This window comes from Atta colombica, unplaced genomic scaffold (genome assembly GCF_001594045.1).
Source record: "Atta colombica isolate Treedump-2 unplaced genomic scaffold, Acol1.0 scaffold189, whole genome shotgun sequence".
NCBI lineage: Eukaryota > Metazoa > Arthropoda > Insecta > Hymenoptera > Formicidae > Atta > Atta colombica.
Window position 1 is genome coordinate 121,741 of NW_017259281.1, and position 14,520 is coordinate 136,260.

The following is a 14,520-nucleotide window of genomic DNA, read 5'->3' on the forward strand; positions in this document are numbered from 1 at the left end:
ATATAAAAATATAAAAATATTTAAAATATAATAAAATTTAACTTCAATTTTATTTTATAAAAAGTTTGAAGTTTTATTATAATTAAAAAACTTTTTAAATGTTAATATTTTTACTCGAACATTTAATAGCTTTAATAAGTTTTTTATAAAAATAATATTCTTTATAAAATAATTTGAAAGGAAAGTACACATTATATTACTTACGAAGATCTAATGTCGTCGCGCTTACAATCACTGCGAGCAAGAGGATCAACTTCATCATTTTTGAATTTTATCTTCCGCTCGACTAATTGTAAGAAGGAAATTCTTATATGAAAATATTCAACAATCGTTTAATATGAACTGGAAGACATGGACAATCTAGGCGGGCTATTTAAGCACTTGCCCCACCATATTTCTATACTGCACATCGTTTATATATACTGTATATGTATGCATATTGCATATGTACACATGCATTCAGGGTGAGGCATAGAAAGTGAACACCTGTTATTGTCCAGCAACATGTCCGGGATAGGTCAGTTATCAGTCGCCGTGACTTATCTACTCATATGATTATTTGATGTACCTATTACTGAAGACATAATTAATTGTGTATATGTAATTATGTATGAAAAAAAAATGGCAAACATTATTTGAATGAATTTAAATTATACAGTCATATAGTCACATCTATATCTAATCAAAATATATCGAATTTTGCTATCTTTTTATCAAAATGTTATAATACATAAAAAAATTATTACAAGAATATTTATAATAAAAAAGTTGTTTTTGATCATTCGAAGTTATGAAATTACTTTACAATATTTTCTCAATCGCTTAACAAGAAATCAAATTGAAATGTCTAATGTTCCCAGTAAACGAGAATGGATTGAAATTAATATTTGAGGACATAAATTCATTTCTGTTCATGAACATTTATAATTTTTCTTTCTAATTAGAAGTAGTAAATAGAAGTATTTTTACATTCATTTCGATTGAAACGGGAATATTCTAATACTATACTAGATATAAATTCAATTACATATTTCTGTCATAACTTTTTTATTTAAACAAAAATGTATATTTTCATAATTTTAAACTGTGCTGTATTCATAGCTTACAAATTAGCTAAATGTTGCGCTTATGCATTTACTTATACTTGCGATTCTTATTATCCTAAGCGATATTCGCAAATAATGAATAAATTAGCACAAAATGATTATTTAAATTTTAAATTTTAATTTAAAATTTTTTTTAATTGAAGTGAATTTAAAGAAACTGTTCTTATTCAAAAATTTTAACTGGGATGTATTTATAACTAATTTTACGATATAAATATAAATATTTTTAGATTTAAATACAGAATATATTTATTATTATTATTATAATATTTTTTTATTAAAATGAATTAAAATATGAAAGAGCTATTCATCATGCCCAAATCAGATGTATTCAACTGAATTCAAAATATCAAAAGCGTGAATTCGAAAATATCAAAATAAATTCATTTCTATCCATTTTAATTTATTCTCTTACTGGGATTTTTTCTCTTAATAATATACAATAACATGCTTTAATCTTAAATAGATCAATTTAAATCGAATTAAATTACCTTGAAATAACTGTAGCACAGACACTGACTGTAGCATCAATGCTTGCAATGATTCATAAATGATTCATAAATATCTGAAGTGAAAATAAATAATAAAAGAATTGCAAACGTGCTGCAGGCTTTGCAAAAAAAATTTTCTCAGAATTATGAGATTTGTCTCGAACGAAACTACATTTATATGCGTTTGCTCTGCTGGATTTGAAAGCTTGACAAAGGTTTGTTTGACATTGACGCGCTTATGTATTTACTTACGCATTGTGATTCTTATTATTCTATGCAGCATTCGGTAAATAGTGAATAAGTTAGCACAAAATGATTTTAAATGCTTTGAAATTTCACATCGATCCTATCCTTTGTGAAAATAAAACCTTCTATAAAAAATTTTTTTAGTAAAATAATCATAAATTATAACATAAATTATAACATAAATAATTATTATTATATTTTGTCAAGAGTGGCTTTTTCAAGAGTGGCAAAATCTTCACTCTTTTAGAATGAGATTCATTTTAAAAATGTATGTGTGTGTGTGTGTGTGTGTGAGAGAGAGAGAGAGAGAATATAGATTAAAGAAGGGTACCAATTTTTGAAAGTTTCACTCGGGAATTGTTTTATTTCTACATTTTCTTATGTATTTTTCTTCGTAGAAATAAAAAATAATCATTATAATAACACTAGACTTAAGAAAAAAATTGGTATATTGAAATAAAGTGAATAAAATCCTTATTCACATAGTTATAAAATCACTATTAGTTATGCCTCATTGATTTAAAAATTAATTTCAAATTGGCACATTAAATATGCGAGTAATAGTGTACTACAAAATGTTAATTAGATATTTTATATTTTTCATTAGGACATTTGTTAGAAAAAAAAATGAATAATCTTATGAAAAATATGAAAACTTGAAAATACAATAATCAATAATTGCTTTCCAACTAATCCTCTTTATGAATCATTTTGTATTTTTAAATTCGATTTATAACGACTATAATATATTGATAATTGGCAACGAAAAAATTCTCTTATTTAAAAAACAATGATAAATGACAAGATATTCTCTTTCTTTTTACTCGAACTTCGGACTTAAAAATAAAACAATTCCCGAAATCCTCGAAATCTTTGATTCTCTCCTTTATAAAATATTAACTTCTGTTATTTTTTTTTTCCATTGATTATCTTTTGCATTTTAAATATAAGTAATATATTTCATTTAGAGATTACAATTTCTAATTCGCATACCTTTATATTTTTATTTCTAAATTACAAAAAAATATAAATATGCATATATTTAATTGTGATATTTAGATGATTTATCTGACTCAATTCAAAGTGAAAAGTACGTCCAATGACTTCATGAAATTTCAGAGAAGACTTGATAATTGCCTTGACATTATTGAAAATGATTTATGATTATGACTATGAGTCGCTCTCTAGTAGACATACATGTTTTATATAATAAGAATATATAGTACTATATATAGAATATATAGTACAAATTACGAATATAATCATAATTTATAATTTTTTATATATGTAGTAAAGAGGAAAGAAATTTTTAATTATTTTTTTATACAAATTAAATCAGTTATGCCATGTGTATTAATTAACATTTAACGCACATTAAATATTTTAATTCTTTATTACTTCATTTTACACTTGTATTTTTTATTACCTTTCTTACATTTTTGAAACAAATATACGTAACAAAAGATATATTTTTTAAGCATTAAAATTGCAATTATCAAAATATAAGCTTATAATATGATAATATTCAATATAATAATGTAAAATAAAATTGTAATTATGTTAAAAATTTCTTTAATGCATATATTAGATTAGGCATTATAATATAAAATATTATTGATTTTAAATAAAATAAGAAAATATTAGGTGGAAAAAAGTTTGTGTCGTTTTTTTAATGCCATTTAATGGGAAAAACGCCACGAACTTTTTCTCATATCTAATAATTAGATACATATGCAATCTAAGAATTTCGCAAATGAAATGGATTTGTCGAAACAAAAAAGTCACAAATAAATTTGATATCATGATGTCATAGATAGATTTAATCACCAGAAATAAAATGATATAAAATGCATTTTTATATAAGACATATTTACATATAGCGTAAAAAGGTAGACATATAAAAGTTGAGATGATCAGTGTTGAAATTTTACTAAATCTTTAAGATAAAAGAAGCCTTGTTCTATATGGATCCTAAAGTCTATAATAAAAATTAAGAGAGTTTGAGAATATTCAGCTAAAAAGCTCTTTTCTAATACTTGAGTGCCAAGCTATTTAACGGCGGTCTAGCTTTCAGAATTCCGAGATCAATGGCGTGTCCGGTGAGAGGACAGCTTTGGCATCGTTTACGTCTGTAATTGGTATTGCAAGTACTTTTTTCTTGTCGCACTATGTATCTGGGAAAATAATGAACGCGCTTCCTTTGCGTTGTTGCGTACGACGGCATCGTCACCACTAGATCCTCTCTGTGAATTTTGCCTATCAACTCCGGAAACAATCGCTCGTTCAGCAGATATTGTTGCAACAATCCCGATGATCTGGATGATGTTAAAGTGTGGCTTGAGCCATGAGTTTCAAAATAGTTTTGTTCTCGGAACTTTTTCAGGTTCTCTACTTCCTGATCCATGGAATCATCGACTGCAAGATCATCGTAGTGCCTTAAACACCGTTCGCAATATTCCAGTAAATCACTCTCTGCACGTTCATCACCGCGCAGCTTCGCAGTCTTCCTCTCCAGTTCACTTTTGCAGCAATAAGGACAATCTTGCTTATGTAACCGCGCTGTTCGTTTATCTCGCATCGGTGATTTTGACGCGAGTCTTTCGCTTGACTCTGGTATATGTCTTCTGGATCTAATAGTCTTTCGTAATGTTGACTTTGACAACTTTCGCGGAGACACTTGAGTTCTTTTACTCGAAGCAAAGGTGATATCGTCGGACCCGTTTTGTTCGCTTGCCAATGAATTTGCAGGCACTGTTGGCGATTTTTGCCTCTCAATGCATTCACTCGACAATATCGTTTTTTTATCAGTGACAGTATCCTGCATACTCGCGTTTGTCATAAATTGATGATAACTAGATGATCGCGGACACAAAGAGTTCCCCTTATCTGCAGTGTGTAACTCACAGATCTTGCTTTGCACATTGCGAAGGAATTGAGATCTGGGCGCGTAGTCGATTTTCTGAACTCTTCGAAGCGTCTCGCAGCTGATCGGCGAAGTTGATATCACTTTGTCGCCAATTTTTTCGACAGGTTTGATTTCTAGTTCACTTTGGCAATGGCAAGGCAAAGCTGGTTTATGCCGAATTTTTGATGATTTTGCATGTTTTTTGATTGCCTCAGAACAATAACAACCTTTTACTGGCTTTCTAGGTATAACTTTCAGACGTTGATCTTGGGGGAGTTTCTTAGATGTTAATGTAACTTTTCTAGATGCTAACATATCGGGGGATTAGTACAATTGCACGTTTTGGATTGATGTAAAAATACTCCAGACACAAAACAACAGATGAATCGTTGCGTAATTTTTATAAATTGATGTTCTTTCCTGTGTAATAATTGTTTTGATTCTTGCGATTGCGGCAATCTATCAAAGATCTCAAATCAACTCTATTAACCTGTAAAGAGATAATAAAAATTAAGTTAATTTAATAAGAAAGAGATTTATAGATCTGTTCTTTTCAGCTAAATAGTTCATTTTTCTCTTTTTCTTTTCATATTGAAAAGAAAAAAAATAAGAGAAGAAGTCTGAGGCAAGAAATTTAGCTAAAAAAACAATCTTAATATTTCTACTCATATGCAATACACTTACAGAGTTGTAATTTATTCACTTCAGAGTTCTTCTAAAATCTTCATCAATATGTAACAACATTCTTTTTTTGCATAATTTTTTTAGATTGTCATTCAGCGTCTCTGCTCTATTTAAAACTTAAGGTATATTATCATTAACAAAATTGAATTATTTTAATTGTACAAGATATCATCATTACAATAATCCAATTTACACATTAACTAAAAATAAATTAAATATAAACAATAATATTATAATAATCTAGAATATGTTGATAATTCAAGCTATAAATTAAAATGAGTTTAAATATAATATTGGAGCATTATAAATAACATAACACTGAAAATTTAATTATAAATTTTTTTTTTCATATATATCATAATCGTTTGTGTACGATTTTTTAACCTATCTTTTTTTTGCTTTATTTAACATTTATTCACAATCTTTAACCGCAATTTTTGCACGAAACTCATCAATGGTAAAAACTTATTGAAATTGTTATGTTGTCTCTATCAATTTTTGTTTTTAACAACATACTTTGTACTTGCTTCAAGAACACTTTAACGTTTTCAACACATATCAACTAATCTTAAATAATACCAATGTATAAGATAATTGTCATCAACGTGAAGTTTGACGAGTCTAGTGTAAACAAAAAGGGACGCTCCAGGCTAGCCAAATTTCGAAAGATATATTCTTCTTGAAAGATTCGAGCATTCAGCTTGAGAAATCAATTATAATCCATCAGAAAAAGTTACATCTTATCGAAATTGCGATATAAAATTGCTTACTATTAAAATTTGTTTAAGCGCCGACAATTTATCTCGTGCTATTTACGGTAAAGAGAAATTTCGCTCACCATCCGCGGCAACTTCATGGCGCTTTACATCAGTGGCGAGTACGCGCGCGTCGCCATGTTGATCATTTGATCATTGAATCATATGTAACGACGCCGTCCGCGAATGTGTTTCGCGGTCTTTGAACATAGTTAATTTTAACTAGGTAAGGCACTACATTGATGTGTCGCACGACGACATCATAGATGATATCCTAACTCGTTGAGTAGCCCTGTTGCGCGAGATTTGGCTGATCTAATCCGATCTCGACGCTCCACGCGGTCAGGTTATCCATTTGTAGGTTAGGAACGCTACATTTCGAGCATATTGTTTGCACAGGTTATTACGCGTGGTGTTATGGATTTACCTGGGAACGGAACATCGCGCGATCTCGTTAAATATCCTCTAACGTTACCGCAGTTCTCCGAACTGCGTTCAATGCCGACTGCCGCAGCCGCTGCGATCGCCGCCATCGCCGCGGCTGATAGCCGTAGCATGCAATCGCAAGAGGTGCAAACCACTGTCCAAGCGGTCACGTCTCCGCAAGAGACTTCGGTGAGGTTTTTCTGCTTTTTTTTGCACTGCATTTCTTCTTTCTCATTAATTTTGGTTTGACATTAAAATTTTTTTGAATTCCCTTTCTCTTAGACAAGTACACTCAGCAAATACCTTGCGACACCTTTACCTGGCTGGCAGGATACTTTGATTCAATTGTGCGAGAAGCAAGTGCTTAACCAGATAATTAATGTCCCTAGTTATAGTCAAAATAACGTGACACTCGGTGCACAATCAAGTAGTTTTAATTTTATTAATAGTCTATACTTACCTTCCACATCGCAGGCAGATACTGTAACTGTAAAGCAAGGGATAGATATCCAGCCTAAAGAAGAAAAAAATTCAGACAAGGTGAGATATTCTTTGAATATTGTTAATTTTTTAAAATTATTTCTACATTACTTATAGATATTTATTTGTTTCTGTTGTAGGAATCTGAAATTCTATTAAAGCAACACCAAACAGCAGCAGCCATGGCTGAATATTTACAGAAATTACCATCTGAATTTTCTCTACGAGAAGCGTTTGAACTATGTGCAGAACAAGTAAAAAAGGAGAAGACGCGGGAAGAGAAAGTAGAGCACGTGCAGAATAATATTTTAAATATACCAAATATCAGAAACATTTATCTACAAAACGGCAACAATTTCGCAAACTCGGATCAAATGACAGTGACTGTTAATCCGAGTGATCTGAATCTGCAAAATGAACAAGAAATTGAAAATAATTTGCGAAATGTTTTAAAAGTCGAGCAGCAAGTACAAACCGATTTGCCAAAAATCGAGAAAAAATCGAAATTTCGAGCAAAAATCAGTGAGATTAAAATCAGCGTTAACTATGACGGAACTACGCTTTACTGTTGCCCGGAGTGCAATTTAGGGTTTCCGGACAAGGCTGACATTGAACAACATATACAGGCTCATCTTCAGGTACATATATTTTATTATCTTTGGAGATTAGGTAGCTAAAAAAATATATATTAAATAAAAAGTTTTGATTTATTTCAGGAACGAAAATACCAATGCAAAGAATGTGGTGCCATGTTGAAAAGAAAGGAGCATCTTGATCAGCACATGCGAGGTCATTCGAACGAGCGACCTTTTAAATGTGAGATATGCCAGAAGGCATTCAAGAGAAATGAACACTTAACAAGACATAGCGTAATCCATTCCGGAAATAAGGATTTTCCATGCACCATGTGCCAGAAAGCGTTTTCGCGCAAGGACCATTTAAATAAGCACTTTCAAACGCATTTTGGCATTCGTAAGAATAAAAAGGAGGATTCTTATTATACCGATCAAAAAGATACAAGAGTATTCGATAACAGTACCGATATTGCGGCAACGCCTAAGCAGGAGGTGAGTTATATTTTAAAGGACGGTTCCTTAATAAAGCAGGAAACTGCTCTTTTGCAGCACCTTCAGACTATTCAAAAAAATCCGAATTTATTGTACACATTCGCTACTCTTAAAGAACAAGTGATGAAAGATGTAAATCTGTCTGAACAGGCTCAGAGCAGTAATATGAACGAAAATGCAAGGTATTTAATGCCGTCTTAGTTGTAGGTAAAATCCATGTTCCAAAGCAATATATGATTGATGATGCTGAAGCCGTAGGTAATTTCAATTTTTGAATTCATATTTTGTCATTGAACTATGACTATTTCAGATTTATAGTTTAATTTTAATACGACGAGAAACGTTTTGACATTGAATTAAAAGCATACATAGTAAAAAATGCGAATCATGAAATAAAAATATCATATAGTCCAGCTCCTCTATTCTAAAGTCATCGGGACCGAGCATATTTTCTCTATTCTACAATTTCTTCTTAACTCAATCAGTCCTCATTTTTAGAAGATATTGCACAATCTGTTTTTTGCTTGATGCTGATTGATGCATATAATACAAGCATAATGAAGCAATACAAGAGGAGAAATTCAGTTTAGAGGAGATAGCTAACTTAGAGTAAAGGAAAACTTAGAATAGAGGAGTTCTGTGTATTATATATCAATCTCACATCTTTAATGCGTTAAAACGTCGAAATAATTATGTGCTAAGCTATGAGATAAGCTGTGATTACCTGAATTTATCATCTTTGTTTTTTCATTGTCATCTTTCCATCGTTTTTCTTCATTTTTTTCATTTCATATCATTTTTATTTTTCAAAAATTGTCTTTTACAGTTTCGAAAAAATATTAATTTAAAGATACGAAAAGCTTTTTTCGATAAAATTTTGTTTCAAGTAAAAATTTTTTTTTTAACTCACTTAGTAATCACAACATACTCAACATGTGAGCGAGCGCATATTGTAGTTTTTTTCTTAAATTAAATTCCGAAGGAATGAATATGACTAATATATTAATTATATATTACTCTAATCGCCTTAACTCTTGGAATTTTAGAGACATAGGATGTATTTTAAAATTTATTCCAAGATTTTTCTTGCGTCCTATATAAAATGAACCTTTTAAAACATAAATAAAAAAAATCGATAAGAAGAATTAATAAGTAAGGGAAGGCCAATTTATGTAATAGCACGTTTGTCTGCCTTACTTAAGTTAGCCATAGGAAATATTATTGTCAACAATTCTAGTCCGTGTCGTAATTTTTAATTTTAATGCCTACTTGCGTTAAGCAAAGACTTATTTTGGACATTTGGACTCACGATAACTAAAACGCATTAAATCTGCGTAAATAATGAAATATAAGAATGAAATGTAAGAACTTTTGAAAGATGTTGTTAAAATATTAAATTTGCCGATTTGTGAGTAAAAAAGGTGTCTTTTGAGAGAAGATTGCTACTGAATAATTATTTTTCGGTTTAGATATTTGAAAGTTTCTCGCTCTTTATCATACTATTTTTGTTGTTATATATAATATTTTTATTGTATTAATTCGGAAAACAAATAAGCCAAATATGTGGCGAGATAATGGCACAATATTACGAATTTAATCAATTTCTGACAATTGAACTAATATTTAACTCTTTCATACTTCCGAGACATACATGCTTCATCGATGAAAAAAATTATAATTTTTAAACAAGTAATCCTATCGACTTTTACCTCGATTTGTTTTAAAGAAGAAAGTTTAGGCTACATGCAAAAAATCGCACACATTGAAACATGTTTTCAATAAAATATAATTATCTAAACTTCGTAAAAAAATCAAATTTTTTGGATAGTAAATAGATAGAAGAATACCATGTCGAAAGATCATAGAATTGATGCTAATTATAAAGTCTTATTTAAATGTGATTACAATTTTATTATGATATATTATGAAATATTATAATAATTTATATAATCTTGTTTATGTAATTCCACATTCACTACATTCGAAGAATTTTTATCGTTCTAAATATATTTTAGATTGAATAGTCGTGTGTGTATTTGTATGTGTATATTACGATATGTACTTGAAAAAAATGAATGATGATATACTGATATTTCAGATTTTCATGACCATCATCTTGAATCCGTTATTTTGAATTAAAATTTTAATAGTAAATCAGTATCTGGAGGTACGGAAGGTTTAAGCAAAAATTTAAAATTTGTTACGGACATTGAGATAGTGTATTGATAAACTGAAATAGTAAACAATATATACTGCCAAAAAATTGTTAAAAAGTTGTACACATTATTGTCAAGTAGAACACATGCAATTGTGGCACAATATTATAATAAGTATTGAGGTGCACTTGTTTAGAACAATTTGACCAAAAATATCCGAGAAATATCAATATTTCTAATAGATATCTTGAATAATATTTATAAGTTCATGTTATAATTCAAAAATATGTTCCAAACGAATATTATAATTTTTGTGATTTAAAATTGATATTCTTATAGGTGACAAAATGTGTGCTAAAATGTGTTAAACGATGTTTCTTCAAATAACTTCCATTGATTTGTTAATATAATTTTTCAAGATAATTTTTCATCTGTCATTTCTTATTTTTTTTCCTGAGTAAATCATTCATTCTGTCATTTCATATTCTTGAAGATTGATTTTTATGATCTCAAAAAGATGTCGCTAGTTGATGAAGTATAACAAATGTTTGTCTGTTTGATAAAAAAATTTTATATTAATTTCCAATGAGTAATTTCTTTTGTAGAATTTGTTAGTTACATGGATAATTTCGAGAAACGCTATTTTTTACGTCATGTTTTATCTTATTAGTTCTTTATCTTATTTACTTAAATAAAATTTAAAAAATAAGTTTGGGATTATTTAAAAAAATTATCAAATGACGAAAGTTAAATTGATGATTGAAGTTTTGTATATCGAAAGAACAGCGTTTTATATTTTTAAGATACATTATTTTTAAGATACTCGTCTATTCGACACTTCAATTTTAATTTGTATGTATATTAGAGCGAGAAATTGAAAAACTTCTATGCGCTGTATATTCACGATGATTATAGTTATCTAATGTTTTCTTATATATTTGCAACATGTGCAAATGTATGTATGCGTTAATATATAAATTAGAAGACGGTACTAAAAACACATACCGTACTCTGATATCACGTAATACAACCAAAGACTTCATACATATACGCGTATGTCAAATAGCAGTATTCTGGGTCATTCGCGCTGGGGTCTTTTTTTTTTAATTCTTCGTAAGTATCACATTGATAGTATAATGAGAGAATAAAGGATCTTTGCATAAAGAAGAAGCAATGAGACATCTTTTTCAAGATGGCTTTCGTGATGATTTTTCTCATTGAGAGAGACTAAAGAGATAAGGTAATAGAACTTTTTAAACAGTGAATGTGCATTTATAGGACTCGTGTTTAAGCACTGTTTTGGACAGTGGATATGCGTTTACAAGACTCTATGCATTTATCCCGTAAGAGAATTGTTATTGTATAGTGATAATGAAAAAAAGATAGCTAAAAAAGTAACATGTATTTTTTAGATTGAAATATTTTTGAATAAAATGTATGTAATGTAAAAGATTGCAAGATTGTTTCTTTATACTTTTCATGAATCACTTTATACTTCGTCAGGTGTGTGCAGTCTGCGGTCGAACGCTGTAGAAAATAGCATTATGTTATGTAGTCTTACGCAACGTCATACAACGAAATGACCGTCTGTGACACTAACGCGGAAATATTAATACGTTGAACTTTATATCATCTAGAGAACGAACTCTTTGTACTCGGAGTTCTAACAGGTGTAGTATTTCATATTCGTATAATATAAACATCCTTTACTTTACTCGGATAATACGGGAATTAGCACAGCGTTAAAAGCATCATTATTTAATCTCATGTAATTTTATTTATTTTATAACGTTTAAATTTTATTTATTTTATATTTTTTTTTACAGCGGAATACAGCAGCGCAATATGACAGCAGTACAAAGGTATAAAATTATTCGATATCTGTGCTGTCTTTGCTCTCTTTATACTCTTCTTTCTTTTTTCCTTTATGTTGTATATTATATAAACGTAATAATACATTTAATATTAAATTCTCATTTGATATTTACTCGTACTCTTGGCGTGCCTTTAATATTAAATGTAACATTTTTCTGTATTTAAACGCAATTTTTATATTGGATAAATTAAAATTGCATACACTTGAACTTAATGTGCACAAAAAGGAAATGCCATTACGAGCCAACACAGATTATTTACATGACAAACATATATTATTTAAACAAATATACGTTTCGGTCCTTTTTTTAAATCATCCTCAATACATATAAACTGACAATTATTTGAACGAAAAAAACCATCAAATTTTATATATGGTATCTAACCGGTAAATAACTGGTTGAAAACTATTCAAGAATCGCAAATTTAATTAGAAAAGTCTACGATATAATAATTGTCAGATGGATAAAAATTCATTTCGTGAGGCACATGCAATTATAAAGTCGATATATAATTATTGTTTGTATCGAATAAATTAACTTATCGAATTAAATTATTTTATTTGATGTGCAAATTTATAAATGGATTAACGTAATATGGTTTCTGATCTAACGTATTTTATTTTACTTTCTGTCGTTTTATTTTATCATTGTGTCAGCTTTTCGTTTCCACAAGTAGTGCTCGATAATTTACTATAAATGCTATAAGTAAGCCCGAAAAGAGTTCCAAGCCACTCAAGCAAATGACGACCCACCGTCGTCGGAAGGGTCGTTCCTGGCGTCACGCTTTCCACCTCATTTTTCTTATCCAGTTCTTCGTCTTGCAGTTCCAGTTGTTCCAAAGGTTGAATGTCATTGAACCAATCGTCGTCAGGTAGTATTTTAGCTTCATTAGAACTTTTTTTATTGGAGTTCGTAGAGCTTACATTATTTTCGTTTATTTTTATTTCGACGGATGAATCTTTTTTGAGATTACTCGAAGTCGCCTTACTGTCACGACTTTTTGGTATCGACAGTGACTTTATCTGATTCAGGAAGGTATTGTTGGGATACTTGAGATTTGTATAGTTATCTGCTTTTAACGTGTCAGTCCATATTAGTCTCAAAGTTTGCAAATTAGGATCCGATGTGTTCTTCGCTAGGATTTTTTCTACGTTGCTGGTATTATCGGGTTGATGGAAAACAAAATTGTATGTTGTGCGTAGTTTTTCCCAAAATTTATCTAACGATTTCGTGGTATCATTAAATTGTTTGTGATATGCCGTCAATCCTTCCACTGGAAATAGCTTCGTTATTTGTGGCTTTGATTGCACTCTCGTGGCGAAGAGCTGCGAGATACATTAAAAGATACGGAATTTATGATTTCATATATCTTGACACAAATATTTTTTTTAACATTTAAATATATTTAAATATAATTTATAACAAAAATTACAAAATCTTTCTGTCTTTATTTTAATTAGAATAATTTAATCAGATTAAATTTATTTATTAAAGATTACTCTAAAAAATTAACATAGTCAGGCTCAGAAATATTGTTTAACAGTCGAGTGAATCTTCTTTATAAAATAATTTTTATCGGATGTGATGTGGTAATACTGCGGACAGGTGATACATAATCATGCATTGCAATACGCACTCACTGAATCTATTAGTGTTGCGGTAGTTTCATTTTCATGAAAATTATAAGTTAGCAATCGCGATTGCAACTGGCGATTTCTATGCTCTGATTAAGAATAAATACTATTTACTGCAAAAAAAACCTGTCACTATGAGACGGAAATAATTATTAAGTATTTTTCACGTACACGATATTCTTTCCGGTGCTGTTTGAAAGTTCATTTGATAAAATATTTCCGTAACAGAAAGTGACCAAAAGATTTAACTTGGCTTTCACGCCAAGCATAAATTCTATGTAAAATTTGATTTAGTGATCAGCAAAAGTTTAATATTTTATTAAAATTGATCGTAAAAAGATTCTTTGAAAAACTTAGTTAATGTAAATTTTAGCGGATGTATTGAATGTATAATAGAAAACCATAAATTCATAATCTAATCATGAAAATAGATAAACTTATAGATAAAATTGGTTAGAAATGAAAAGATGATACAATTTAAATTTATAATAAATTATAAAAATTGCAGTATTTATATTTATATGCAGAATTAATATCATTATTTATTTAAAGATAATATTCTGATAACTATTTCCGGAAACCATTTCATAAATCTTTATAAAATTTTGATCAAAAAATTTATTAGCAGGAAGAATGAACATTTTTATATTTAATATTGAAAATTAGAATATTTTTAAAATTAAATATTTTATT

At 29.3% G+C, this 14,520-nt stretch overlaps 4 protein-coding genes across 4 annotated transcripts in view; 1 reads left to right on the forward strand and 3 right to left on the reverse strand.

Moving 5' to 3' along the window:
• Positions 1–378, reverse strand: part of LOC108686744 (protein takeout-like) — a 12,017-nt gene extending 11,639 nt beyond the window's left edge. Inside the window, exon 1 of the mRNA XM_018192194.1 lies at positions 205–378. Within this exon, the coding sequence (XP_018047683.1) occupies positions 205–262 (58 nt within the window). The 5' untranslated portion in view covers positions 263–378. The remainder of the gene's footprint in view (positions 1–204) is intronic.
• A 3,479-nt stretch (positions 379–3,857) lies between these two features.
• LOC108686649 lies at positions 3,858–5,232 on the reverse strand. The gene is given in 1 exon segment (XM_018192078.1): positions 3,858–5,232. A coding segment is annotated over 1 exon segment (1,206 nt). The 5' UTR covers positions 5,064–5,232.
• A 1,105-nt stretch (positions 5,233–6,337) lies between these two features.
• LOC108686732 (zinc finger protein 267-like) lies at positions 6,338–8,598 on the forward strand. Its single transcript, XM_018192178.1, has 5 exons — positions 6,338–6,413; positions 6,587–6,802; positions 6,896–7,153; positions 7,234–7,731; positions 7,810–8,598. Exons 2-5 carry the CDS (start codon positions 6,605–6,607, stop codon positions 8,359–8,361), a joined length of 1,506 nt encoding a protein of 501 aa, XP_018047667.1. The 5' UTR covers positions 6,338–6,413; positions 6,587–6,604; the 3' UTR covers positions 8,362–8,598.
• A 4,167-nt stretch (positions 8,599–12,765) lies between these two features.
• The window catches only part of LOC108686773 (probable serine/threonine-protein kinase mkcB), a 74,508-nt gene continuing 72,753 nt past the window's right edge, over positions 12,766–14,520 (reverse strand). The window contains 1 exon segment of the mRNA XM_018192236.1: positions 12,766–13,518. Within this exon segment, the coding sequence (XP_018047725.1) occupies positions 12,838–13,518 (681 nt within the window). The 3' untranslated portion in view covers positions 12,766–12,837.

Bases quoted from the DNA above. Each gene is read 5' to 3' on its own strand.
- LOC108686732 (XM_018192178.1), top strand. From the start codon at position 6,605: ATGGATTTACCTGGGAACGGAACATCGCGCGATCTCGTTAAATATCCT. The intron at 6,803-6,895 runs GTGAGGTTTTTC...CCTTTCTCTTAG, and splicing joins CGTCTCCGCAAGAGACTTCG to ACAAGTACACTCAGCAAATA. The intron at 7,732-7,809 runs GTACATATATTT...GATTTATTTCAG, and splicing joins ATATACAGGCTCATCTTCAG to GAACGAAAATACCAATGCAA.